This window comes from Trachemys scripta, chromosome 5 (assembly GCF_013100865.1).
Source record: "Trachemys scripta elegans isolate TJP31775 chromosome 5, CAS_Tse_1.0, whole genome shotgun sequence".
Classification (NCBI taxonomy): Eukaryota; Metazoa; Chordata; order Testudines; family Emydidae; genus Trachemys; species Trachemys scripta.
In genome coordinates, this window is record NC_048302.1 from 129,901,444 (window position 1) to 129,928,824 (window position 27,381).

Sequence of the window (27,381 nt, forward strand, 5' to 3'; positions counted from 1 at the left end):
ACAGGGTCTTACAAAAAGTATCATGGGATCTTTAATGTCTTTGCACAGCAGACAGGATCTTGTTTTTAAAATCTAATCTCCAAGGCTCACAACAGTGTTTGGAAATTAATTAATCTACTTTGGAAGAATGAAGGACTGATTAAATTCTGTAAGGATTTGAACCTGTTGCTATTCTAACAATAACAGACCCAAGTTGTCAGGATTGAACCTGAGACCTCCGGAGCTTAGTGCATGAGCTAAAAGCCAACTGGCTCTTAGCTAAGGCTGTAGAACAGACTCATTTTATCTCTCTCTAAGTGGTTTCTGAGTGGTCTCATTTAAGTGCCACTAGATTGGACAGAGCACCACACCCAGGAGGTCTGTGGGTTACACTATAGGCACCAGTAAGACACCCATATTAAGTCCAAGTTGCATCAATCGTTGGGGGCAGGGAAAGCAAGATCAGGCTACATTACCAAACTGCAATGGAAGCAAAATAATCTTCAGCAACATAAGTCTGTTCTACCTTCCATGTGGCCCCACCATAAACCAGAGGGAAAAATTGTGCATCCATCAGAAGATAAAAAAAAGGTCTATATGAGCAGATTTGAAAGGGTTGTTTGGTTTTTTATCAGTTTAAATATATTTTATAAAGATAAAAGAACCACCCAGCCATAGTTTTATATGTATTTGACAACTGTAACAAATGCAATTATTATAACAAATCCATCATTGCTATAACTCCAAGAAGCCAGTCTAACCCTCCTAACAAGAAAAAAGAAAGACAAAAAATAAATTACCCTATTCTCCCATCAATAACCAGACACCCTCAGAATTCTTCCTACTCTCCAAAAACTAGGGGGGGATACAAAGTTCTTGGAGCATTCCTTGGAGGGTCAAATCTGCAGTATTTTGGACCAAGAGGGGACTAGTTCCATACCTGAGAGGCCCTAATAGAGAATGTCCTGCTAGCAGCATCTTTGCTGACTGCAACATTACCTGACTGGCAATGAGAGAGCGGCAGTCTCACAACAGAACTGTGGCTATTTAGAGTCTTCTAGGTCAAAACCAACACATTAAATTCAACCTGGAAACCAACAGGTAGCCAATACAGATCACAGAACGCTGGTGTAATATGCTTACAGACACACAGCTTAAAAAGCCGGTGATCAAATTCTGCACCAGCTCCATTTCCAAATATATTTAGGATGTAGCCGCACACAGAGCATATTGTAGTAATCTAATCTTGAGGTAACAACGGCACGGATGACCGCGAAAGACTCCCATCTGAAAGCAAAAGACTCAACCTCCTGGCCACTCAAACATGAAAAAGATGCTGTCGCGGCAGTTGCTAACCGTACAATGGGTTTCGTTCCCATAACTAAGGAAAACTCATAAGTAGCTATGAAAAAAAACAATGTGTAACAGGATCCCTAGACAGTGATAGATGGCTGAATTAAGTTATTTTCTATCTTCATTTTAGCTACCATAATTGTATTCCTACATGTATGCTACCATCAGTATTTTTTCAAGCTTGGAAGAAGGATTTTTTTTCTATACCAACTATATTAATATTCCCCAGTAGTATAATGGTTCCCTTTTCTCTTCCATAAGGACAATAAAGAAAAAAAAAGATTTCTTTCTCTTTCTTTAGTTTATTAAAACCAGTAATACAAAGAAAACCTAGTTTAAAAGAACTGGATTTATTTCTTCCATGGAATGAGACGACTATCAGAAAATTCCATTCTTCTGTGACATGCACATGAACAATTACTGTGGGAATGATAATTTTTTCTGTCAGATGCTCCGTGAAGATTACAAATAATTTTAATCCTGGGAGAAGGTTTAAAGCACAAATCAGAGGGGTATGTGAGACTAACTTCATCACTGGGTAGAAATACTTCAGAGATTGTTTTGAAAGTAAGCCTTCATAACTGTGCATTTAATTGCAATACAAGGTTATTTTCATGGCCCTGTATCTCTTACTATTATTATTGGATTCTGGATCTCTTGTCATTATTATATAATAGTTTGGAATGTATCTGTTTGGTACCTAAAGGACAGGTAAATTGACAAGAAAATCCTATCATCTCATTGTTGGCAATCTCAGCAGAGGTCAAGACTGATGACTAAATTACCCCTTTATTCACATAGATGGACTCCTCGTGTCATAAATGAAGCAAACCAAGCAAGGCAGTGTGGGAAAATTAGCACTGCCAGTACCCAATATCATTTACAGAAGTCAATTTCTCCAGTTGGTTGGATGGGTATGCTAAAGAGAAACTGTTCAAACTGAAAATCACATTTCTGTCTGACATTTTGTACCCACTATTGCTATAAGTAAGACTGCTCCTGCAAAGATGGACCCATGTAAATTTCTATCTTTGAGTTGCCCCATTGAACTCGCAAAATAATCTATCCATCCCTCCGTCTTTGCTCTGACAAAACAAGTGTGAGTTTTGCCTGACTGAGGAATGCCCATCTGGTTCCATATCTTTGTTAACGTTTGGAAGGATGTTTTTACCCTGACCTCATAATGTGCCTCTGCAGCATTCACCAGCTCAGATTACATGCAGCACTGAAAAGCAGCAGAACGATACAATTTAACATGTAAATTGGGATATTTTCATAGAGCTCACAAGGCCTGCATGCTGATCAGCTTTCCAGGCTAGTGGTTAACACGTCAGTAGGGTAATAAGGAAAAAAATAAATATGATGCGAATCCAGAATTAAAAATAGTGTTTTACTGCTAGGAAAAAATCTAGCCCTTTCCACTGTAGGAGTGCAGGTGGCCTTGGTAACACATCTGCTGTGCAAGGGGAGGAGCTGGAAACCAGGGGCTTCTGCAGGGGGTAGCTGAAAGGCCTGATATCTGTGTCAGCTTATACAAGGGGAAAGAGGACAGTCAGAGGTGGTCTGATCCTGTAACATAAGAATCCTCTAGTTTCCCTCTCATATGATGGGGTTGCATATGCCTGTTGTTAGGAGGAGGATTGCCTCTGCCAGCCTACGTTCCCAGTTTGACACTAGGCACTGGAACGGAACCTAACTGCATTGCAAATGTAAAGTTAAGCATCTAAATAGCTTTTGTTGCATTTGTAGCAGATAGTGACAGATGAATTAAAAAAAAAACTGACTGCCCTCAATCCTTCCAGAGTTTTCATCAGCGCCATGTGATAGTCACAGCCACCAAGCACGGTTACCAGCTTGCTGAAAGCCGCTCAAAGTGAGGGCTGTTGTTTCAACACTGCCAGTTGTTTAAATAGGGATCTGTTTTTATTTTGCTGTGTTTCAGATTCTTCGAAGTGTTTTCACTGCTGCTCTGTTTGCATGGCTTACACTGGGCCTGAAGCCTGATCCTATGAAGCCATGCATCCCATTGTTCACAAACAGGAGCTCAGTTGTTCTTAGGGTCAGGCTCTTTACTATGTGGCTGTGGTGACACTGAAGAACTAGGCAGACCTATTCTCTGAATTACTATGTTGCTCAGCTTATTGTAAAAAGGATGCCTGATCAAATTGAATCAATTGGCTAGTCAACATTCAAATGGCACTTTCTTTACCTGCATAAACATTTAAAACCATCCTTTTGAAAGCTCTGTGGAGCAGCAAGGTATTTCATTTACTCATTTAGTAATTAACAGTACCTACCTCATTCACCTAGATGCACGCAGAGATTAGCAATAACATATTCCATGTAAACAATTAAGTTCTTAACAAAACAATTGCACTAACACTGAAATAATTCTGTTGTACTGGGCCTTGCATCTACAGAGAAATGTGATCAAATCGTACCCTAGATAATTAACAAAAGTATCTTTGGTGCATCTTTTCCTATTTCCTTGGGAACACAGAGCTACATAAACTAAAACCTACGCAACGTCAGATATCAACCTCTGTTCTAATGAGGCCATAGATTAGAACAATAGGGTGCAATAGGTTACAAAGGTGCACAGACACCTATTTGTGGAACCTATTAGTGCGACATACGGCTGTAGCCTCTCCTACTGCTCCTTAACTTTTACAAACCTCAGACTCACAAACAAGTGTTAAAATAATCTAATCTCTTTACTAACAAGATCTTTCTGCTGTACAAACATTTGTTCTACATTTATTTCCATGTCAATTGATTCTTCTTGATTATAAAACAATGTAGGTGCCAGGCAGCTTTTATATTCCTCTCGTCTTCTATGATACTTTCTTTTAAGCACCAACTTTTATTTCCCAGGTGCCTCTACATACCCTTATCATCAGAACAGCTTTCCTGATGTCACGAACTCCATCATAAACCAAGCGGGAGGCATCTATGAATTCATTCTCTTCAAATGGCTGTGGGACATTCGCACTCAAAGCTTCAATGGCAACCTCAACTTGTTCAGCAAAACGTGGCATAACTAGATTAAACAAAATGAAAGGCAGTATGATTACAGACCTTCTTTCATGTATATTTTCCCCTGCCCTTGGGCATAAATACTTTCCAGCGGGCATGGAACATGATGCTGTCATAGTTTCAAGACACAGAAAGGAAGGTTCCCTGACTGGATTTGTGCTGACTTAGAGGCGTGCGGGGCTTTCTGTCACATTTTTGTGAGAGAAAGAAAACAATGTAGTTACCTGTAATTATATGACAAAGAATTAACAACTCTTTAGCAAAGAATGACTCACTGTCATTTTAAAGTCTCTAACTAATCTCATATGTCAGTTAAGTACATCCAAAAGCATGCCTAGAAAATTACAACTTGGAATTTATGCTAATACAATGTTATTCATGCAAAATGAACAAAATGCAATTTAGCCGTTATTCCCATTAATTCATATTAGTTAACAAACCATAGCATAATGCACAATGAATAAAAAGTCCCCTCCCTAACCCCAAACATTCTTAGACTGCAAAAATGTGGTAAATGATATTTCTGAAGGTATATAAGAGAGCACCCTAGTTCTTCATTATAGTAATGTTTACATGATGAAAGATATCAGCGGCTGTAAGTTAACAATCCCTTCCAGGTATTAATGACTGGGGTATATGTATGCTCTAAGAATACACACATAATGAATATATTCATTATTTATTTATTTTAGTAGTTTATAGGCATTTCTATAGTTTTTGTCACTGTAGTAACTGTAAAAAGCTTAGGGTGCTTTCCTGCTAGTGTTGCCAATTTTGATTGGGCGTACTCCTGGAGGTTTCATCACATGACATAAGCTTTAATTAAAGATTAATCTTTAATTCCTGGAGACTCCAGGAAAATCCTGGAGGGGTGGCAACCCTATTTCCCGCAAGCACTTACCATGGAGCAAAAGACTGTCACAAACAGTCCCTTGAATTCACAGTTATTGGTTCTATGCGGAGTAGCAAATGTTCCCAGAATCAGTTCTTTTTTCAGCTAAGGCCAAATTCTACATACATTTAAGTACATGAGTAATCTTGTTGACTTCAATCAGACTATTCAAATGCTTAAAGTTAAGCACATACATAAATGTTTGTAAGATTGGGGCCATAAATAATATATAACAAATATAAGCAATGCATGACCTGATCAGTTCCCACTGATTTCATGGATTGAGGTGAATAGATTTATAAATATTTGGCCATCTTTACTGACATAGAGATAATAATTATTTATTATTTGAATTGTGGTAACATGTAGGAGCTCCAGTCATTGACCAGGACCCTGTTGCACCAGGTGCTGTACAAACCAATGACAAAAAGACAGTTCCTGCCTCAAAGACCTTAGAATAACATCTAATCCTTTTTCTGCTATTTTATTCTTTTTCATCCCCTTTATTTCTCTCCACAAGCCCAATCCTGCAGTCTGTATGCAAGAGAAATTCCCATCAATACTACTGGGAGAAATGATCTCATATTTAGAAGAAGAACTGATAGCAACCACAGACTCATCTTTTCCATTTCTGAGCTTTATGCATGATTTAATTTATTCATTCTAACCTGAATTTGGCACGAGAAACTCTTATATTAATTGGTATTCATTAGACACGACTCACTTTAGTGGAACCTGTTAAAAGAATAAATCAACTCAAAATACAGTTTATTCTGCCAACCCCCAAAATATATTTTATGTAAGAGGATAGTGGAGCTTGGAGCTTTCTTTAATACATATAAGTTAGGGATGGAAAAGACCTATAAGGTCACCTAGTCCAGGTAATGTAGGATTCTTCTCCACTATATATCTGAAAACTTTCTCTGATTCAGTTTGAAGTGAATCTACCGCTTCCTTAAGGAAACTAACTAGGGCACGGCCAAAAATTGCTCATCGATGGGATTTTCCCCTCAAATGATCCCACATATGTTTTCTTACTACTTTATTTCTCCATTGTAATTCATCCCCCTGCTTGTAATATATAATGCAATTTATATTTATAGCTGGGCTATATTTATTTATATAGGTTTTTTTTTTTCTTAAAGCTTCACTTGATCCATACACTCTGACGCATGGAAATGAAAAAAGATGGAACTGTAATGTGTATTTCCAGCTAGCCTGGTCATAAGAAGAGACTCACTGAAATTGTAGCTTTAAATGTGGACTTCAGAGCATATTGCCTTGGAGTATTTGTAAGGGATTATTTACTTGATAAATCATGACTGCTCCTCTGGTATCATGGAAATATGTACTTGAAAACATTTAAAAGGCAGCTGCGCCTGCTTTGTTCAGCAGTGTACCTGGTAAGAAGCACTTCTCACCATAGATCAGCTGTATATTGAATTTTTGTTTAAGAGTTTGAAACTCACCTATTTACCCAATATACTGCAACACAACCCATTATTATACATTTCTTAGGACTCAATTGTTAATGTGAGCAATAGCTCTGTGATAGGCCACACAGGAGCTAGACTGTCCTCACAGGAGCATAGGGATCATTGTGTCTACACAAATTCTTCAGCTAGTGGAAGCGTGTCATCCACATTAACCCAGTGAAAGTCTCTGTTCCCCCTATGCTGGCTAAACCGTGTGTAGAAGTTTATGGATCTGCTACTATTGTCTCTAAGTTAAGGGACACATTTCCTTAGCTCAAGCAGTAGGGGTCCCCACCTTTAAATTCAGAGGTTGTTCTGGGTTCAAGCCTCACAGATGGTCTCTCTCCGGGTGGTAATGCAAATGAGGCAGCAATTGGAGAATTAAGGCTGTTAGCTCTAAGGCTTTGTAACAGCCTCATAAACATCTAGCCACTAGAGAGGGACAAAGAGCCATGTTTTGTTATCTTGGGAAGCACCCATGTTCTCTACCCCTCTATAAGCAGCAGGGTTTAAAGACCTTTTGGGATGGCATTAGCCAGAAGTAGTCCTTGCACTAAATATACAGTTGTGGTTGGTTGCTGTGTGCCAAAAGCTACTTATATCCTCTCAAACCATTTGTACTCTGCCACACCTGGCCACAAACTGTCCCTTAATGTCAACTATCACACACACACTTTAATTTGCCTTTTTTAAATGCAGAAAGTTATTAAACTAAATTCAGAACTGATTGCTTTCCAAAATGCATTTTTAAATTAGTGCTTTAGTTGTGGTTGATGATGTTGGACAAGCACAAAAAACACAAACTAATAAAGTCTTATTTCCCATTGTTTCTCTGGTAATACATTATTATTGAGCACAGTAACATTTTGGGGAAATTGAGGCAAGAAACCCATTGCTTTCCAGTTCAGGCTTTCGGGCCACACTTGATAAACTCTGACACAGTGATATTTGGCAAGTACATACCTTTGTTGCATCTATAAAACCCACATTCTGCATTTCAGTCTCACATTGTAGAGACTGGGATTTTCCTATGCAGACAGCAGAAGTCAAAAGCAAAATTCAGCTGGAACCACAAACATTTGGATCTGGATTTGAAGTTCATGGGTGAGTGAGGCAAGGGATTGGTTCAGTTTATTTAGTATAAAGAAGAGGCAAGACACCGATTCTGAATTCAGAGACGAATCTGAATTTTCTCAAAAGCTCAGGAGAGATCAGATCCCCTGGGTTTTGGTTCAGGCTGTGATCCTGCAAATACTTACAAACGTGCTTAACTTTAAATATGTGAGTAATCCCAATTGACATCAACTGGCATTAATCACCTGCATAAATTTAAGCACATGCGTAAATGTTACAGGACTGAGGTCTGTTAACAGGAACACAGCAAGTTAGTTGATCCAATAGATAACAGTGTAAAAGCTTTTCTACAAAGGTGGTTTCCACAACACTCCAAGTAAACCAAATTACAATAAATACAGAAAACTTCTAACGCTGATGTTGTAGAATTAATTAAAGAAAAGTCAAGAAAAGCAAAAGTTTATAATGCCATGTTGCACATAGTTGTATGTAACCCCTATTCTTTTTTTTTCTGTTTCATATGCAGATTATGAAACTTCTGTTTAGTTTTCTACATGTGTACCATTCAATACACAAGATGTGCAACATGTCTGAATTAATTTTGACAGAAGAACTTTAATATTTGTATTTCCTGACATTTAAAAAAAATGTGTTTTAACGATGCCACTTTTAGTTTTGTTTTGGTTTTGGTTTGAACACAGTATTGCCTTCTCATTAAAGTTATAGTATCATTTTTGTGATGTTTCCTGACAAACTGGTACTAATTCAATTCTCTTTCACAGTAAGCAAATTTACACATTTCTAGAAACAAGCATAGGAAACTCAAGTCACATAACAGTGTTATTGCTCAGGATCAGAAACATAAGCTTTGATTGAGAACTTATCATTGATACCATTAGAACAATATCAGTTTATGGAATTTACACGGTTAAACTGACTGCTTTTTATCTACAGAACATATTTGGCCCTCAATACCATAATACATTACAATTACCATGAATCCTGGCCTTCCAAGACCCATGCTACTGTTCTAACCACTGAGTCACCTTTCCTTTCTATGATTCATAGGTTGTAAGGGATCCCTGTGATCATCCAGTCTGACCTCCTGAATAACATAGGCCATAGAACTTCCCCCAAATAAATCCTAGAGTAGATCTTTTAGACAAACATCCAATCTTGATTTTAAAATGGTCAGTGATGGAGAATCCACCACAACATTTGGTAAATTGTTCCAATGGTTAATTACTCTCACTGTTAACAAATTACACCTTATACACGGCTGCTACTGTGAAACCTTATATCCAGTATGACTTTGTCTAGTTTCAACTTGTTCCACACATTGGACCATGCTATACCTTTTTCTGCTAAATTGAAGAGCTCATTATTAAATATTTGTTTCCCACATACCCACATAGGTAGTTATAGATTGTAATTAAGTCACCCATTCAACTTCTCTTTATTAAACTAAATAGATTGCGCTCCTGGAGTCTATCACTATAATTCTTCTAATCCTTCAAACATTCTCATGGCTCTTCTCTGAATCCTTCCAATTTATCTTTCTTGAATTGTGGACATCAGAACTGGACTCAGTATTCCAGCAATGGTCACACCAGTGCCAAATACAGACATAAAATAACCTCTCTATTCCTACTGGCGATTCCCCTGTTTATGCATCTCAGGATCGAATTAGCTCTTTCAGCAACAGCAACACACGGAGATGTTGGTCATGTGCAGCTGATTATTCACCGCAACCCTCAGATCTTTTTCAGAGGCACTGCTTACCGGGATAGAGTCAGGGCCAGCTTTAGCACGTGCGGGGCCCGATTTGTGGGGCTTGTACTCAGCGGGCAGCGCCAGGCGCTCCGGCCGGCGCTCTGATGGGGGAGCGGGGCTATGGGACTTGCAGCGCTCCAGGAACGGGGCCACGGGGATTGCCGTGCTCCAGCCGTGGGAGCAGGGCCCCGGGGATTGCCATGCTCCGGCCGGGGTCGCGGGGCCGCGGGGATTGCAGCGCTCAGGCCGGGATGGCGGGGATTGCTGCAATCCAGCCGGGGTCGCGGGGATTGCCACGCTCCAGCTGGGGTCGTGGGGCCGCAGGGATTGCCGCGCTCGGGCCGGGGTTGCGGGGCCATGGGCTTGCCGTGCTCTGGCTGGGTGCGGGGCCCTCTTAGGCGCGGGGCCCGATTTGTGGGAATCGGGGGAATCAGCCTAAAGCCAGCCCTGGATAGAGTTCACCCATCCTGTCAGTCTGGCCTACATTTTTTGTTCCCAGATGTATACATTTACATTGAGCCATATCAAAATGCTAATTGTTCCATAAAATATCATAGTAGATGCTGATGGAGCCCTAGATGCAACAGAAATGGTGTGGTTGTGCTGCTGGGGATGGATATCTGGGAAGCCTACCAAAGGATTTACATTTGCATAAAGAACCATAATTGTGCACATCATATGGATGGACCACAATTATTTACGGTGGTCAATGGGTTATCAACAAGAAGTAAGAGGAAGAGTTTAAAAAAGCAAAATTCCATGAATGATCCACTGCCTAATAATGTATTGCCTTTGGAAGATAAATAATTGTCCAGATTTAAGAGGGATATAGTGCACTGATATCACGAAGCACAGAAAAAAAAAGTTAATTCCGAATACAGCTTCTCCTTGTCCAACTGGTATTTTCCTAATTATTAATGTACTTAGCTGAGAAAACAACAGTCTATTGGGAAACTGAAGTATTTCAAAAGTAATCCCAATTGGTTGTCAGGCCTTCTCTGTAAAAGATGGCATAGGTTCTCAATTTGACTTGAGGAATGAATATAGAATTGAACATGACACCTTATTTAGCTTGAGGTGTTTGTCAAAGTCTGGTTCCATAAGCACTGTAAATTCTTTGTCAGATTATAAATATTTAATATTTCAATATTACATCTTAGTCCAGTATAAGAGTTGTATAATTGTAACTTACTAAATTTCCACTCATGATCCTTATGTGGATAATTAAGAAAACATACATTTTTGACCATAATACTGTAATAGAGTACTACTGTGCAGTATGTTACATTGTTAGTTTTTTCAAACAAGCAGATGTCATTCAAGCGCTTTGAGTCCAGTCAGAAAGAGGCTGTCTGAAATATAAGAGAAATTGTCTTGGTAGTGTGCCTTCAATACATACATACACATGCGTGTATTTCAGTGTTTCTCGAACTGGGGTCGCTGCTTGTGTAGGGAAAGCCCCTGGCAGGCCGGGCCGGTTTGTTTACCTGCCCCGTCCGCAGGTCCAGCCGATCGCGGCTCCCACTGGCCGTGGTTCGCCGCTGCAGGCCAATGGGAGCTGCTGGAAGCAGCGCAGGCCGAGGGACTTACTAGCCGCTGCTACCAGCAGCCCCCATTGGCCTGCAGCGGCAAACCATGGCCAGTGGGAGCCACGATTGGCTGGACCTGTGGATGGGGCAGGTAAACAGCCCGGCCCGCCAGGGGCTTTCCCTACACAAGGGGTGACCACAGTTTGAGAAACAGTGGTGTATTTGTTATGGTTGGGATTTTCAAAAGTGCCTAATGGATGCCCAATGCCGATTAAAAATGAATGGAAATTGGTATCCAAATCATCTAAGTGGCTTTGAAAAACCCACCTTATATCAATCTCTAGCTATATATATACACCTCTACCCCGATATAACACGAATTCTGATATAATGCAGTAAAGCAGTGCTCCGGGGAGGCAGGGCTACACACTCCGGCAGATCAAAGCAAGTTTGATATAACACGGTTTCATCTATAATGTGGTAAGATTTTTTGGCTCCCGAGGACAGCGTTATATCGAGGTAGAGGAGTATATATATCACATATACATATCAAAAATGGTAAAAAAAACCAAACAACCCACATGTTGAGGTTGCAAAGTCAAAATCAAAGTCAAGGGCAGACAAATAAACAGTGACAAGTTTTTAAAGTGCTTGTACACAAATGCTAGAAGTCTAAATAATAAGATGTGTGAACTAGAGTGCCTCGTGATAAAGGAGGATATTGATATAATAGGTATCACAGAAACCTGGTGGACTGAGGACAATCACTGGGACACAATCGTTCCAGGGTACAAAATATATCGGAAAGACAGAACAGGTCGTGCAGGGGGGGGCATGGCACTATATGTGAAAGAAAATGTAGAATCAAATGAAGTAAAAATCTTAAGTGAATCCACATGTTCCATAGAATCTCTATGGATAGTAATTTCATGCTCTAATAAGAATATAACATTAGGGATCTATTATCAACCACCTGACCAGGACAGTGATAGTGATGATGAAATGCTAAGGGAAATTAGAGAGGCTATCAAAATTAAGAACTCAATAATAGTGGGGGATTTCAATTATCCCCATATTGACTGGGAACATGTCACTGCAGGACGAAATGCAGAGACAAAATTTCTGCTTCTTGGAGCAGTTAGTACGGGAACCCACAAGGGGAGAGGCAACTCTAGATTTAATCCTGAGTAGAACGCAAGAGATGGTCCAATAGGTAACTATAACAGGACCGCTTGGAAATAGTGACCATAATATAATAACATTTAACATCCCTGTGGTGGGAAGAACATCTCAACTGCCCAACACTGTGGCATTTAATTTCAAAAAGGGGAACTATGCAAAAATGAGGGGGTTAGTTAAACAGAAATTAAAAGGTACAGTGACTAAAGTGAAATCCCTGCAAGCTGTATGGGCACTTTTTAAAGACACCATAATAGAGGCCCAACTTAAATGTACACCCCTAATTAAGAAACACAGTAAAAGAACTAAAAACGAGCCACCATGGCTTAACAACCATGTAAAAGAAGCAGTGAGAGATAAAAAGACTTCCTATAAAAAGTGGAAATCAAATCCTAGTGAGGTAAATAGAAAGGAGCATAAACACTGCCAAATTAAGTGTAAAAATTTAATAAGAAAAGCCAAGGAGGAGTTTGAAGAATGGCTAGCCAAAAACTCAAAAGGTAATAACAAAATGTTTTTTAAGTACATCAGAAGCAGGAAGCCTGCTAAACAACCAGTGGGGCCCCTCAATGATCGAGATACAAAAGGAGTGCCTAAAGATGATAAAGTCATTACAGAGAAACTAAACAAATTCTTTGCTTCAGTCTTCATGGCTGAGGATGTTAGGGAGATTCCCAAACCTGAGCCGGCTTTTGTTGGTGACAAATCTGAGGAACTGTCACAGATTGAAGTGTCACTAGAGGAGGTTATAGAATTAATTGATAAACTTAACAGTAACAAGTCACCAGGACCAGATGGCATTCACCCAAGAGTTCTGAAAGAACTCAAATGTGAAATTGCGGAACTATTAACTATGGTTTGTAACCTGTCCTTTAAATCGGCTTCTGTACCCAATGACTGGAAGATAGATAATGTAATGCCAATATTTAAAAAGGGCTCTAGAGGTGATCCCAGCAATTACAGACCAGTAAGTCTAACGTCGGTTCCGGGCAAATTAGTTGAAACAATAGTAAAGAATAAAATTATCAGACACATAGAAGAACATAAATTGTTGGGCAAAAGTCAACATGGTTTCTGTAAAAGAAAATCATATCTTACTAATCTATTAGAGTTCTTTGAAGGGGTCAACAAACATGTGGCTAAGGGGGATACATTGGACATAGTGTACTTAGATTTCCAGAAAGCCTTTGACAAGGTCCCTCACCAAAGGCTCTTACATAAATTAAGTTGTCATGGGATAAAAGGGAAGGTCCTTTCATGGATTGAGAACGGGTTAAAAGACAGGGAACAAAGGGTAGGAATTAATGGTAAATTCTCAGAATGGAGGGGGTAACTAGTGGTGTTCCCCAAGGGTCAGTCCTAGGACCAATCCTGTTCAACTTATTCATAAATGATCTGGCGAAAGGGGTAAAAAGTAAGGTGGCAAAGTTTGCAGATGATACTAAACTGCTCAAGATAGTTAAGACCAAAGCAAACTGTGAAGAACTTCAAAAAGATCTCACAAAACAGAGTGAATGGGCAACAAAATGGCAAATGAAATTTAATGTGGATAAATGTAAAGTAATGCACATTGGAAAAAATAACCCCAACTATACATACAATATGATGGGGGCTAATTTAGCTACAACTAATCAGGAAAAAGATCTTGGAGTCATCGTGGATAGTTCTCTGAAGATGTCCACGCAGTGTGCAGAGGCGGTCAAAAAAGCAAACAGGATGTTAGGAATCATTAAAAAGGGGATAGAGAATAAGATGGAGAATATATTATTGCCCTTATATAAATCGATGGTATGCCCACATCTTGAATACTGCATACAGATGTGGTCTCCTCATCTCAAAAAAGATATACTGGCACTAGAAAAGGTTCAGAGAAGGGCAACTAAAATGATCAGGGGTTTGGAACGGGTCCCATATGAGGAGAGATTAAAGAGGCTAGGATTTTTCAGCTTGGAAAAGAGGAGACTAAGGGGGGATATGATAGAGGTATATAAAATCATGAGTGATGTGGACACAGTAGATAAGGAAAAGTTATTTACTTATTCCCATAATACAAGAACTAGGGGTTACCAAATGAAATTAATAGGCAGCAGGTTTAAAACAAACAAAAGGAAGTTCTTCTTCACGCAGCGCACAGTCAACTTGTGGAACTCCTTACCTTGGGAGGTTGTGAAGGCTAGGACTATAACAGCGTTTAAAAGAAAACTGGATAAATTCATGGAGATTAAGTCCATTAATGGCTATTAGCCATGATGGGTAAGGAATGGTGTCCCTAGACTCTGTTTATCAGAGGGTGGAGATGGATGGCAGGAGAGAGATCATTAGATCATTACCTGTTAGGTTCACTCCCTCTGGGGCACCTGGCATTGGCCACTGTCGGTAGACAGGATACTGGGCTGGATGGACCTTTGGTCTGACCCAGTACGGCCGTTCTTATGTTCTTGTGTATGTAAGTACCCATAATTTGGGAAATGCCAATATTAATGATGACCATGCAACCTTAATTTGGGCCCCTTATACATGGGTCTTATGCCATACATTAGGATATACTACTTTTTCCACAGCACCATTGCCCCATTGACACAAAGCATGGATGCTACAGAGTGGGTAGCTATTCAATATTTTGTTTTGTTTTATCTGCATCATTCAATGCATGACTCCATGCCTTATTTATTGCACACCTACCACATCTTGCTCTCAGTACAGAATTACAACTTTCCTCATGGGCTTTTTTATGGCACTCATTCTCATAGTAATCAATGCCTTCATAGACATTAATGAATTTTATTTTCACAATATGGTGAGATGGTAAAATGATATTATTATCCCCATTTTACAGATGGAGAACTGACGTACATAGAGATTAGGACGCAAGTGTCCTAATTTTTTGTGGTGTCCGATTCTCTTGAATAGTCAGAGAGTGGGAAAATGGCTCTATAGCCTAGTGGTTAGGTCACTTTCTTGGGAGGTGGGACATATGGGTTCCATTCCCTGCTCCAATTAATATTTATTTACGGATACAAAGGGGAACAGCTTCAATAGAGAGAGACTGACAGAGCTACCCACTCCAGAATGCACTATGATCTGGTGCTTGGGGAATTCATTTGGGAGGGAAGAAGAGCTTGGTTCAAGTTCCTGCTCAAAGTGGGAATTCAAACCTGGATCTCCCACTTCCAAGGTGAATGCCCTAACGTCTAGACTAATGGGTATAAGCCTACCACCTTCTCCTCCATTTTATGAATCTAGTCCTTTATTTCCTTTTTGTTAATTAAAAAAAAATGTTAAAAGGGCCTGAAACAAAATAGTTAGTTTCAGGTCAAATGATTTGCCAACCATTCAGAAAAAAATTGGTTTTAGTTTGACCCTAAACAACTTTTTTTGGAACTGCCAGTGAACCAAAAGAAATCAGATATTCACACAGCTATAATCTTGACCTTTACTATTTCTTCTAGGTTTTTGAGCTGCGGTGATCAAAACTGAAAGCAGTATTCAGGGTGTTCATGAATATCCTCGTTAATGTACAGCCTAACATCTTATCCATGGGCTGACTGCTGCTGTGCATTGAATAGATATCTCCAACAAGCTGTCCATAATAATGACTAGATATTTTTGCTGAGAGGTTACATTAACTCAGAACCCATCAGTGTGCATACAAGTAGTTTAAATTACTTCTCTATTTTGTGAAATTGAATAAAATTACCTTTCTTGGGGTGCTTCTTACTTAGTCTTGACAGCTATATCAGTATTTTCCTTCCGGCAAATTTTGCTTCCTCACTATTGACCTGTTAATTAATATATTATACAACACTGGCCACAGTGCTAACAACAGGGCATCACAGGATTAATCTTTTTCCATGCTGAGTTCTGGCCATTTATTCTTTGCTTCTTATCTCTTAAACTTTTCTTAATCCACCAAAGGCCTTTACCTTTCACCCCCTGGTTATCCGTTTCCTAAACAGCCTCTTGTGAAAAACTATGAACACCTTTTAAAAATCTAAATAAATTAAATTTTTGTATTAAATTTAATTTTTTAAAATTCTTTAAACAATGATAACAGATAAGGAAAGTATAATTTAACCTTACAGAAGGCCCACTGATTTATCAGTCTCTTGTGAGACTCATTTACTTGTTTTATAACTCTATGTTGAATGGTTTTCCATTCTATTCCTCATAGTACTGAAGCATAGTACTCTCTGGTTTATAATTCTCAGGGTCACAATAAGGACTGTTTTGAAATATGGGTATAATGTTGGATATCCTCTAGTCTTTTAGTATAACAGCTGTTTGGAATGATAAATTAGATACGGCTGTTAGTTGCTCAGCTACTTGGATCTTTAGTCCCTGATTCATCAAAGCATTTAAAAACATGGTTCAGTGTGTTGTTGAATCAGTGCCTTGATTTCCTTCAGAATTCCTGGGAAAAGAGCCTTTGGTCCTGAAGGTGATGAAACTCACAAACTGAAATATGGTCAACTGAAGCCCAATAAGATAAGAAATGAATACTGATCACTTACAAATATTCGCCATCCTGGAATTTTGTAACTGCCTTCCACTCTGATATCTCTTCCACCACCACATCTAATATGGAGCTCATCTTCTTTCCACCCCTCTTTTCTGTCACTGCTGACAAAACTCACTATTACCCCGTTAACTCATCATGGAGGATCTTTGAAGTCTTGCTTATCTTCTCCCTGCATAGCCAGGTCCTCAGCAATCATGTTGTTTTTTCTCTTATGATGCACGTCTCAAAAATTTGCCTTTTCCTTTCCACCCACATTTCTTGGTAGACCTCTCTTGCACATGTTCTCCTATTCCTACCTATCTATTTTAGACCACGCTCCTTTGCTCACTTTCAAACCACTCCTAGAGATCCACATGATCTACAAGGCCAAGGTTGACTGACATCCAAATGGAAATCCACCTACTTCTACCTGTGTTGACTGTATGGTGTTCTCTCTCTATTTTTAGATCTTAAGCCCTTTATGGCAAGGTCATGTTATATGTGTTTATCTTACTTTTTACATTGATGGTGCTATATAAATAACTTAAATTAATGGAGATACACCTATCTCATAGAACTGGAAGGGACCCTGAAAGGTTATCAAAGTCCAGCCCCCTGCCTTCACTAGCAGGACCAAGTACTGATTTTGCCCCAGATCCCTAGGTGGATCCCTTAGGGACTGAACTTACAACCCTGGGTTTAGCAGGCTAATGCTCAAACCACTGAGCTATCCCTCCCCCCTTATAATAGTTATAAATATTATTATTTATAAATCATAAATAATAATATTGCAATATGGCAAATAGAAACAAATGAATTTCTGCAAAATAAAAAGAAAAAAATAATTATTTGTTTTATTCCACAAACAATAACAACCTGACAACTGATAGCTACACCTATTATCAATTGGAATTAGTGGCATATATGTGAAAAAAAAATACTAACACAATGCTCACAAAGGCAAATACATCTGAGAGATATTTTAAGTTATTATAGTTATTCTTAATAACCACTTTCTGTTCTATTTGTTGTAAAGACAAAACAGAGCTAACTATACAGGGAATAGCTTGTAATACAAAGAAAACTAAAATCCATGCACTGTTGTAGAATGCGGTACATGACAAAACAGAAGATTAAACTCTGGGGCCTTGTTTTCCCACTGCAGATAACAATTAACATCCATTGAAAGCCATATGAATTTTGCTTTTATATTTCTAAGAAGTCATTTAGATTTTATGGTTTCATGGTTTTTGTCTTAGCTTTCTGCAACTGTCACGAAGTGGGAGTCAAGCATCTGCTTTGTTTTTAAAGGGAAATGAAACCATGTCATTATTCAAGAGGATTTAACCAGCATGTCCTTAATTAATGCTAATATCAAAGACACTGGGGGCATAAATGTGATCAGAACAGGCTCTAACAAGCACAAGAATAAAGGTCACTAGTCAACTAAACATAGCCAAGGAAGCAGTGAAAAAATGAAACATAACAACAAGAAAAAAATTCCTAACGAAAAAAAAAAAACCCTACACATATGTGGAGATATTTTTTAAAAAGTCACCATTAACTTAAAATGAAGAAAGGATGGATTATGCGTTATAAATTATTCAAAGAAGATAATTAAATGAAATCTAGAAATCAGGTACCAAATTCAGATCTTGTGTAAGTAGGTGCCACTTCCCTAAAATCAACATAGGTGTTTACACCAAATATGAAATCTGTCTTCAAAAAATCTCACCATACTGCTGCTTAACTGGTCTAAATCAGCATAGCTACACTGAAATTCAGGGGAGCAACACTGATTTAGATCAACTGAAGATCTGGCCCAGTATTTCTTTGAACACCCAGTTTAAAAAAATGCACAAGGCTCTGGTGTCCCCGAAAAACTATAGTTTGTAATTTGGACTTTTATACAGCTCAACAACCAGATGCATTTCTTGAGCTGAGCCCTCAAAGAGTAAATAATAATAATCAAGGAAGTGTTCAGTGCTATTTTTTCTCACTATTATCATTTAAATTAGTTTCCCTGAGTCTACAAAAGCTCTTCCTTTAAAAATGAATAAATGTTCAATTAAAAAAGATTAGGGACTTACCATAGTGTTTCACGCTCATAGCTATCGAATCCACTAGGATCCCACATGCACGTCTAAGGGCAGAATTTGTCTGTATATACTAATAACACTTTATCCTTCTATCACATCTTCTCAGGATCGCCAAGTGTTTTATAGACATTACTAAATTAAGCCCCATTGTAAAATATGATACTAATATCATCTTTTAACAGATGAGGAAACCAAAGGAAAAAGTTGTTAAGGGATTTTGCATAAGGCGCCACAGTTGGTCTGTGGCAGAACCAGCACCACAACTTGTGACTTTGTTGAACCCAACCCTGGAGGGAATATGAGCCTATGGACTGGGCACAGAATTGAGTTAGGAGGGGCTCTCCTCTCAGCTCATCCATTGACTCATTATGTGACTTGGGCAAGTCATTTCACCCTTCTGTGTCTCAATATAATAATCTGTAAAGCACGACCAATCATACCTTTGTAATGTGTTTTGAGAACTGCAGGTGGAAAAACACTACACTGTATAAGTACAAAATACTATGAGCCAGATGCTCCCCTGGTGTAAATCAGTGTAGCTCCACAGACTTGCACACAGCCAGGATTTGTGCCTGTGTTACTGTTTTCTGGCTCACAGTCATGTGTGCTTCCACTGAAATGCAGCTCCTATTCTTCAGTGTTTTGCTTTCTGAGCAGTGGCCCAGGGGCCAGCAGAGAGAGAGCTGAAAGCAGAAGATTTGACTGGAGATCTGTTGGAGGAGAACAGAGGCAAGCAAACCCCTGTTCCCTAGTGGCTGTGAGTGAGTACTTGAGAGTCTGTTTGCTTGCTGGTTTGCTTTCAGTTTGCAAAGTCTGGTAGGGGGCAGTGTGTACTGAGAGAAGCAGAGCCTTTGATTACAGCTGAACATTGATTAGGAGGTGTGGCTTCCTTGCAGCCAACTGGCCAGACAGCAGCACAGGAGTCACACCTGCCTGTATGACTGAAGTGCCACCCGATAGATCCAATGGAAGAGAAGAGCTAAGGTTAGGAGATGCAGCTAAAAACTATGGTTGAGTTTCATAGGAGATTTGAGTAGATGATGAGGAAAGTGGCTAGTGGAAGCATGTGACTATGAGAACAAAACAAAGGGAAAGACTGGCTAGTGAAGGAGAAATAGACCTGAGGAATAGGTTTGGTGAGTCAGAAAATGGAGCAGAGAGGCAGTCAGTAACAGAAGATGGTAGACAAAGGAAGAAGAGAAAGTGTGAATAACCCTACAAGGAGAGGGGAATAGACCATGGAGATAGCCAGAGTTTGGAGCCCCAAGAACATAGAGAACGACTCTCAGAAGATTGCAAGTGAGAAGAGAAGACAAGATGACTTGCAGTCAGAACGAGTAGAAGCAGGAAGCCTGCCAACAATCAGTGGGGCCATGGGACATTCGAGGTACTAAAGGAGCACTCAACGAAGACAAGGCTGTTGCACAGAAGCTAAAGGAATTCTTCGAATGGGTCTTCACTGCAGAGGATATGAGGGAGATTCCTACACCTGAGCCATTCTTTTTAGGGGACAAATTTAATGAACTGTCCCAGATTGAGGTGTCAGTAGAGGAGGTTTGGGGATAAATTGATACATTAAATACTAGTAAGTCAGCGGAACTAGATAGTATTCACGTAAGAATTCTGAAGGAGCTCAAATATGAAATTGCAGAACTGTTAACTGTGGTATGTAACCTATTGCTTATATCAGCCTTTGTACCAGATGAATGGCAGATAGCTAACGTAACACCTATTTTTTTTAAAAGGCTCCAAAAGCAATGCTGGTAATTACAGGCTGGTAGACTAACTTTGGTAACAAGTAAATTGATTGAAATTATAGTAAAAGACAGAATTATCAGAAACATAAATGACAATGATACATTGAGGTATAGTCAACACAGCTTTTGTAAAGGGAAATCCTGTCTCACCCATCTATTAAAATACTTTGAGAGGGTCAACAAACATGTGGACAAAGGTGATCTAATGGATATAGTGTACTTGGATTTTCAGAAAAACTTTGATAAAGTCCTTTACAAAAGGCTCTTAAGTAAAATAGGCAGTTGTGGAAAAAGAGAGAAGGTCGTCTCATGGATAAAAGGTAGGAAACAAAGGATAGAAATAAATGGTCAGTTTTCACAGTGGAGAGAGAAAAAAAAGTGGGGTGCCCCAAGGATCTGTATTGGGATCAGTCCTGTTCAACATATTCAGAAGTGATCAGGAAAAAGGGGTAAACATTGAAGTGGCAAAAGTTTGCAGACGATACAAAATTATTGAAGATGTTAAGTCCAAAGCTGACTGTCCAAAGGGATCTCACAAAACTGGGCGACTGGGCAACAAAATGGCAGAGGAAATTCAGTGTTGACAAAAGCAAAGTAATGCACATTGGAAAACATAATCCTAACCAGACATACAAAATGATGGTGTCTAAATTAACTGCTAACGTGATCTTACAGTCACTATAGATAGTTTTCTGAAAACATCTGTTCAATGTTCAGCAGCAGTTAAAAAAAAACTAACAGATTGTTAGGAACTATCAGTAAAGGAATAGATAATAAGGCAGAAAATATCATAATGCCACTATTTAAATCCATAGTACGCCCACACCTTGAATACTACATGCAGTTCTGGTCATCCCATTTCAAAAAAGTTATATTAGAATTGAAAGAAATATATAAAGAAAGACAGCAAAAATGATTAGGGAACAGCTTCCATATGACGAGAAATTAAAAAAGACTGACTGTTCTGTTTAGAAAAGAGACGACTAAGAGGGGATATGACAGAGGTCATGAAAATCATGACTGGTGTGGAGAAAGTGAATAAGGTAGTGTTATTTACCCCTTCACATAACACAAGTACCATGGTCACTCAATGAAATTATTAGGCAGCAGATTTTAAACAAACAGAAATACTTCTTCACACAATGCACAGTCAACCTGTGGAACTTGTTGCCAGAGCAGGCTGTGAAGGTCAAAAGTTCAACTGGTTTCAAAAAAGAATTAGCTGAGTTCATGGAGGGTAGGTCCATCAATGGCTATTAACCAAGATGGTCAGGGATACAACCCCCACGCTATGGGTGTCTCTGAACTGCTGACTTCCAGATACTGGGACTGGATGAAAGGGGATGGATCACTCAATAATTGCCCTGTTCTGTTCATTCCCTCTGAAACATCTGGTGCCAGCCTCTGTCAGAAGACAGGATACCAAGCTAGATGCTCATTCTTAGGCCTGGTCCCCACTAAGCCCCCACTTCGGACTAAGGTACGCAAATTCAGCTACGTTAATAACGTAGCTGAATTCGAAGTACCTTAGTCCGAACTTACCGCGGGTCCAGACGCGGCAGGAAGGCTCCCCCGTAGATGCCGCGTACTCCTCTCAGCAAGCTGGAGTACCGGCGTCGACGGCGAGCACTTCCGGGATCGATCCCAGAACATCGATTGCCTGCCGCCGGACCCTCCGGTAAGTGAAAACGTACCCTTATTCTCTTATGTTCTATTCTTTCCCAGGTGTAAGGCTGGTGGATCTTAACCACATGCTCAGGGTATACTGATCACTGTATTTAGGATTGGGAAGGAATTTCCCCCCAGGTCAAATTGTTTTCTTTTCTTCTTTTTTTATTTTGTTTTTCTTTCCTCTGCAATGTGGGACACAGGTCACTTGTTGGTTTGAACTAGAGTAAATGGTGGAGTCTTTGTAATTTGAAATCTTTAAATCAAGATTTGAGGACGTCAGTAACTCAGCCTGAGGTTATGGACCTTCTACAGGACTGGGTGGGTGAGGTTCTGTGGCCTAGATGTGCAGGAGATCAGACTGGATGACCATGATGGTCCCTTTTGGCATTAAAGTCTATGGATTTATAGTCACAAATCTACTTCTGTCTTATGAGAATAAGATAAGCAGTGACTTTGATCTTGAGGATGGAGCAGGGGATTGGAATTAGGGAACTGGGTTCCAACTTCAGCTCTAGCGCTAACTCACACCATGACTGGAGTGAAATCCCTTCACCATTTGGGCCTCTGTTACACTCTTTGTAGTCTGGAGGTGACAATGCCATTGTGAAGCACATTAGTATCTACTGACAAATAGTGCAATATTTGGTCAGACAAATGTGGTATTAATATGATTATTGCTTTAGTTTCCCCTAATTGTGTTGTCTTCAAGATATACAATTTGCAAAAAGGACATTTCAATACACTTCCACGAAAGAAGGAAGCAGTTAGGGTGCTAACCTAGTGATCAGGAAACCAGGGTTGAATTCCCTGCTCTGCCAGAGACTATTTGTGTGACCTTGTAGGCATGTAGTGTCTCTCTATGCCACAGCTCCCCGTAAGTAAAAGGGGTTAATAGCAATTTGCTCATGGTGATGTTGTGAGGATAAATATATTAAGGATTCTGAGTTGCTAAGATACTACAGTTATAGGGGACATATAAGTACCTGAGAGAGAGAGAGAGAACAGAATGAACTGAAATGCACGCTTTAAAATACAGTATCTGTAATTTGGAGACCTCTTTCTCTATATTACAGCAACCAGGTCCATTTTTTCCCCAGATCTCACAGAAGGGCTTGGAAAAGATGCACTTAATATAATTAGCACTTTGTTATAATTCAGGCTTTATTAAAGAACACGTTAACTATGCAATGTAAGTATTTAATGTCCCTGTTGTAGATCCATTTCATTGTGTTTTTATCATTGTAAATTAGTTATATGGAAGATGAATTGGACACATTTTACATAAAATTGGTCCAGAAATGTTAGCATAATAAAATGTCTGAAAATTAATTTTGTTCTATTTAACAATGAATTCATATTGTTCAGAAATCGCTCAGTTTACTAATGAAGACTTTAATGGAAATAAACTTCAGTATATTTTGCTGGTTTTATGAAAGTCTGTTGACCCAAGAACCCATTCACACTGGATAGGTCATATCTTCCTTTTGTGAATCCATGACAATTGCTTATTGCTAGAGTTTACATTATTTTGCTCATGAAATGCCCTTTCTAAAGTTATGGTTAAAAACCTTTCATCTTGTATTGATTATGCAATAAATATGGAATTAAAATAACCACTTTCTGATCCTCTTGTGTTTCCTTGACTAAGAACTATACAAAGATTTTCTATGGAATCGCACTACGGTGAGAGGATGACCACTCCAGCATCTTCAAAGGCATAGAGGGCCAAATTCTCACTCTCTTGGAACACAGGACTAGAAGTGACCACATGGGTCATGAAGTCTTGTCACCTGTTAACACAAGCAGCCCATCCTATACTCCCATTTATAAATGTATCCAACTCCATCTTAAACCACTTAGGTTGTTTGTTCCCCACTACTCCTGTTGGAAGGCTGTTCCAGAGCTTCACACTGATGGCTAGAAACCTTCTAATTTTCAACCTAAATTTATTCCTGGCTAATTTTTACCCATCTGTTCTTGTGCCAACATTGTCCTTAAACTTCAATAACTGTTCTCATTCCCTTGTTTTTGCCCCTTTGATGTATTTATAGACAGCAATCATATCCCCTCTCAGCCTTTGTTTTGCTAGGCTAACCAAGCCAAGTTCTGTTTGTCTCCTCCCATAAAATAAGCTCTCTAGTCCCAATCATCCCCTTTCTCTGGGTTTATCCAAATATAAGACAGAGAGGTGTTTAGGGGATGTATGCTGATTAGGACTAAGTGGCAGGGTATATAATATTATGTGCAGATCATGCGCCCAAATGCTAAATCCTCCTTTGAAATGTCCCTCACCAGTTCTGAGAAGACAAAGTTTGTTTCCTAGCCTCCTCTAGTTTTGATCATATACTGAAAGATGTACAGTCAGAATCTGGGATTCAGTCCTTAATCTCCAATGAAGGGACATAGAAAGCAGAGCTACTAACAATTCACCTTTCCCGGTTTCATTCATGGGGCCACACTGTTCAATTGGAACAATAAAATAATAATAAATTATAATGCATATATCAATATATTTTGTTAGCTTGCTTTAGAGCCTGATTTATATATCAAGAATTAACAAACATGCTACCAGTGATAAAGGATTCACTATGTTGCAGCAACAAATCTGATTGCTTAACTCTAACATTACAGTTACTTATATTATCTGTTGCTACATGTGTTTGAATTGCTCATTGGTTATTTGTCACAATTGGCAATATCCTGGTGAGTACAAAGCCTAGATCAACTACTGTGGTCAATAAGTATGTGAGTGAGAACAGGAGTGGAAAGAGTTTCTGATTCTGCATATAGTCCTTCTATGAAATAACTATGACATTTTATTACTTTTTAAATGATATACTCATGAATTGTCAGTCATTCCAAAGTACTTTCACTGAAACATTGTTAATTCTGAGGTTTTCTTAGACCTTTGGAGAGAGGACATGAGGTTTTGAAATTAGCCTTATTATTTGGATTTATTTTTTCTGTACTTTTTTCAGCATGTCAGTGTGTATTTTTTATTGTTTTGTTTTGAAACATGAACTTTATTCACTAACAAGCAGATCCACCCACACAGAGAGAGCACAGATGCTCTTCTAAATTACAGTCTTGAAAATATAGACTTAAACTGGTTAGGAATTTAATGTGTTAGCGAGCTTAGTTAGAGTAAGCTTACCAGTTTCGGAGAGCAATTTTGTAGCTTCCAGTACCTTCTCGGTATAAACTCCAGCTTCATAGTTTTCCATCTCTGCATTGATGATGTGAATGACTCTGGCTGCACGACCACGGATTGCACCTGCAGTTCTGTCCAGTGTATCAACATCCCCCTCTTGGAGGGCGATCACACATTTATTCACATCCTCCAGAATATGGTTTTCTGCAAAAAGAACACACATAATTTTCAGTTCATAGCTAGGCTTATATGAGTATACTGCAACTGTTGAGTCATAAAGAATAACTTGTCTGTTCTGAGTACTTTAGAATCATGGAATCATAGAATCACAGAAATATAGGGCTGGAAGGAACCTCAAGAGGTCATCTAGTCCAGTTCCCTGAGCTGAGGCACAGTAAACCTAGCCCATCCCTGACAGGTGTTTGTCCAACCTGTTCTTAAAAACTCCCATTGATGGGAATGCCACAGTCTTCCTTGGAAGCCTATTCCAGAGCTTAACTATCTTTATAGCTAGAAAGATTTTTTTCCCTAATATCTAACTTAAATCTCCCCTCCTGCAGATTAAACTGGTTACTACTTGTCCTACTTCCAGTAGACATGGAAAATAATTGATTACCATCCTCTTTATAACAGCCCTTAACACATTTGAAGACTGTTATCAGGTCCTCATTCAGTCTTCTGTTCTCAAGACTAAATATGGCGAGTTTTTTTTAATCTTTCCTCATAGGTCAGGTTTTCTAATCCTTTTACCATTTTTGTTGCTCTTTAGATTTTCTACAATTTGTCCACATTTCTTAAAGTGTCTTGCCTAAAACTGGACACAATCCTCTAGCTGAAGACTCACCAATGCTTAGTACAGTAGGACAATTACCTCCCACGTCTTATTTACAACACTCCTGTTAATACACCCTACAAACAATAATCACCTTTTTCGCAACTGCGTCACATTGTTAACTCATATTCAATTTGTCATTCACTACAACTGCATATCCTTTTTAGCAGTACTACTTCCTAGCTAGTTATTATTCCTCATTATATAGTTGTGCATTTGCTTTTTCCTTCCCAAGTGTAGTAATTTGCACTTTTCATAATTGAATTTCATCTTGATTTCAGATCAATTCTCCAATTTATCAAGGCCATTTTGAATTATAATAATCTCCTCCAAAGGGCCTGTAACCCCTCCCAGCTTGGTATCATTTGTAGATTTTATAAGCATACTCTCCACTCCATTGTCCAAGCCATTAATGAAAATATTAAATAGTAGCAGACTCAGGACAGGCCTCTGAGGGACCCCACTAGATATGTCCTTCCACTTTGGCAGCAAACCATTAAAAGCTACTCTTTGAGTAAGGTTTTTCAACCAATTGTGCACCCACCTTATTGTAATTTCATCTACACCACATTTCCCTAGTTTGTTTCTGAGAATGTCATGTAGGACTGTGTCATATGTGACTAAAACACAACAGCTTACAATATTATTACCACTGTACTTTAGGCCATTTCTGGGGGGTACTGTAGTCTCTTAATAAGGGTACATAATAAGTTATGGTGCTTTACATCACAGGTCACTGTTTTGAATCTGAACCTAGGTCAGTACTGATCAAAATTAATTTCTGTCCAATGTCTATTTGGTGACTTATCCTGTGTTAAATAGGTTGATTAGGTCTTCTCACCACAAAATTCACCTACTTAACTAGCATTACTTGGCACCATTATTCAGAGTCTCAGCAGAGTGGACAAACCAGTGAACTTACTTACCATTGTGAACTTAACTACCCTTCTCACACTACACATTGTCACTCCAGAACGATCTTGAGGCACAGACGGATCCAAGAATTATTTTAAGGGTAAGTACAGCTCTTGGGATTTCCAGGGTCGTAAATCTGGTACTTTTCTCAAACACTGAAATTCACTT

The 27,381-nt window shown here is 39.1% G+C and overlaps 1 protein-coding gene across 4 annotated transcripts in view; it reads right to left on the minus strand.

The window, feature by feature from the left end:
- The window catches only part of CTNNA2 (catenin alpha 2), a 760,050-nt gene that overhangs the window by 51,867 nt on the left and 680,802 nt on the right, over positions 1 to 27,381 (minus strand). For all 4 annotated transcript variants that reach the window (XM_034772967.1, XM_034772968.1, XM_034772970.1 and 1 more), the window contains 2 exons: positions 25,470 to 25,670; positions 4,221 to 4,372 (listed from right to left, as the gene is read on the minus strand). In XM_034772967.1, the coding sequence (XP_034628858.1) occupies positions 4,221 to 4,372; positions 25,470 to 25,670 (353 nt within the window). The remainder of the gene's footprint in view (positions 1 to 4,220; positions 4,373 to 25,469; positions 25,671 to 27,381) is intronic.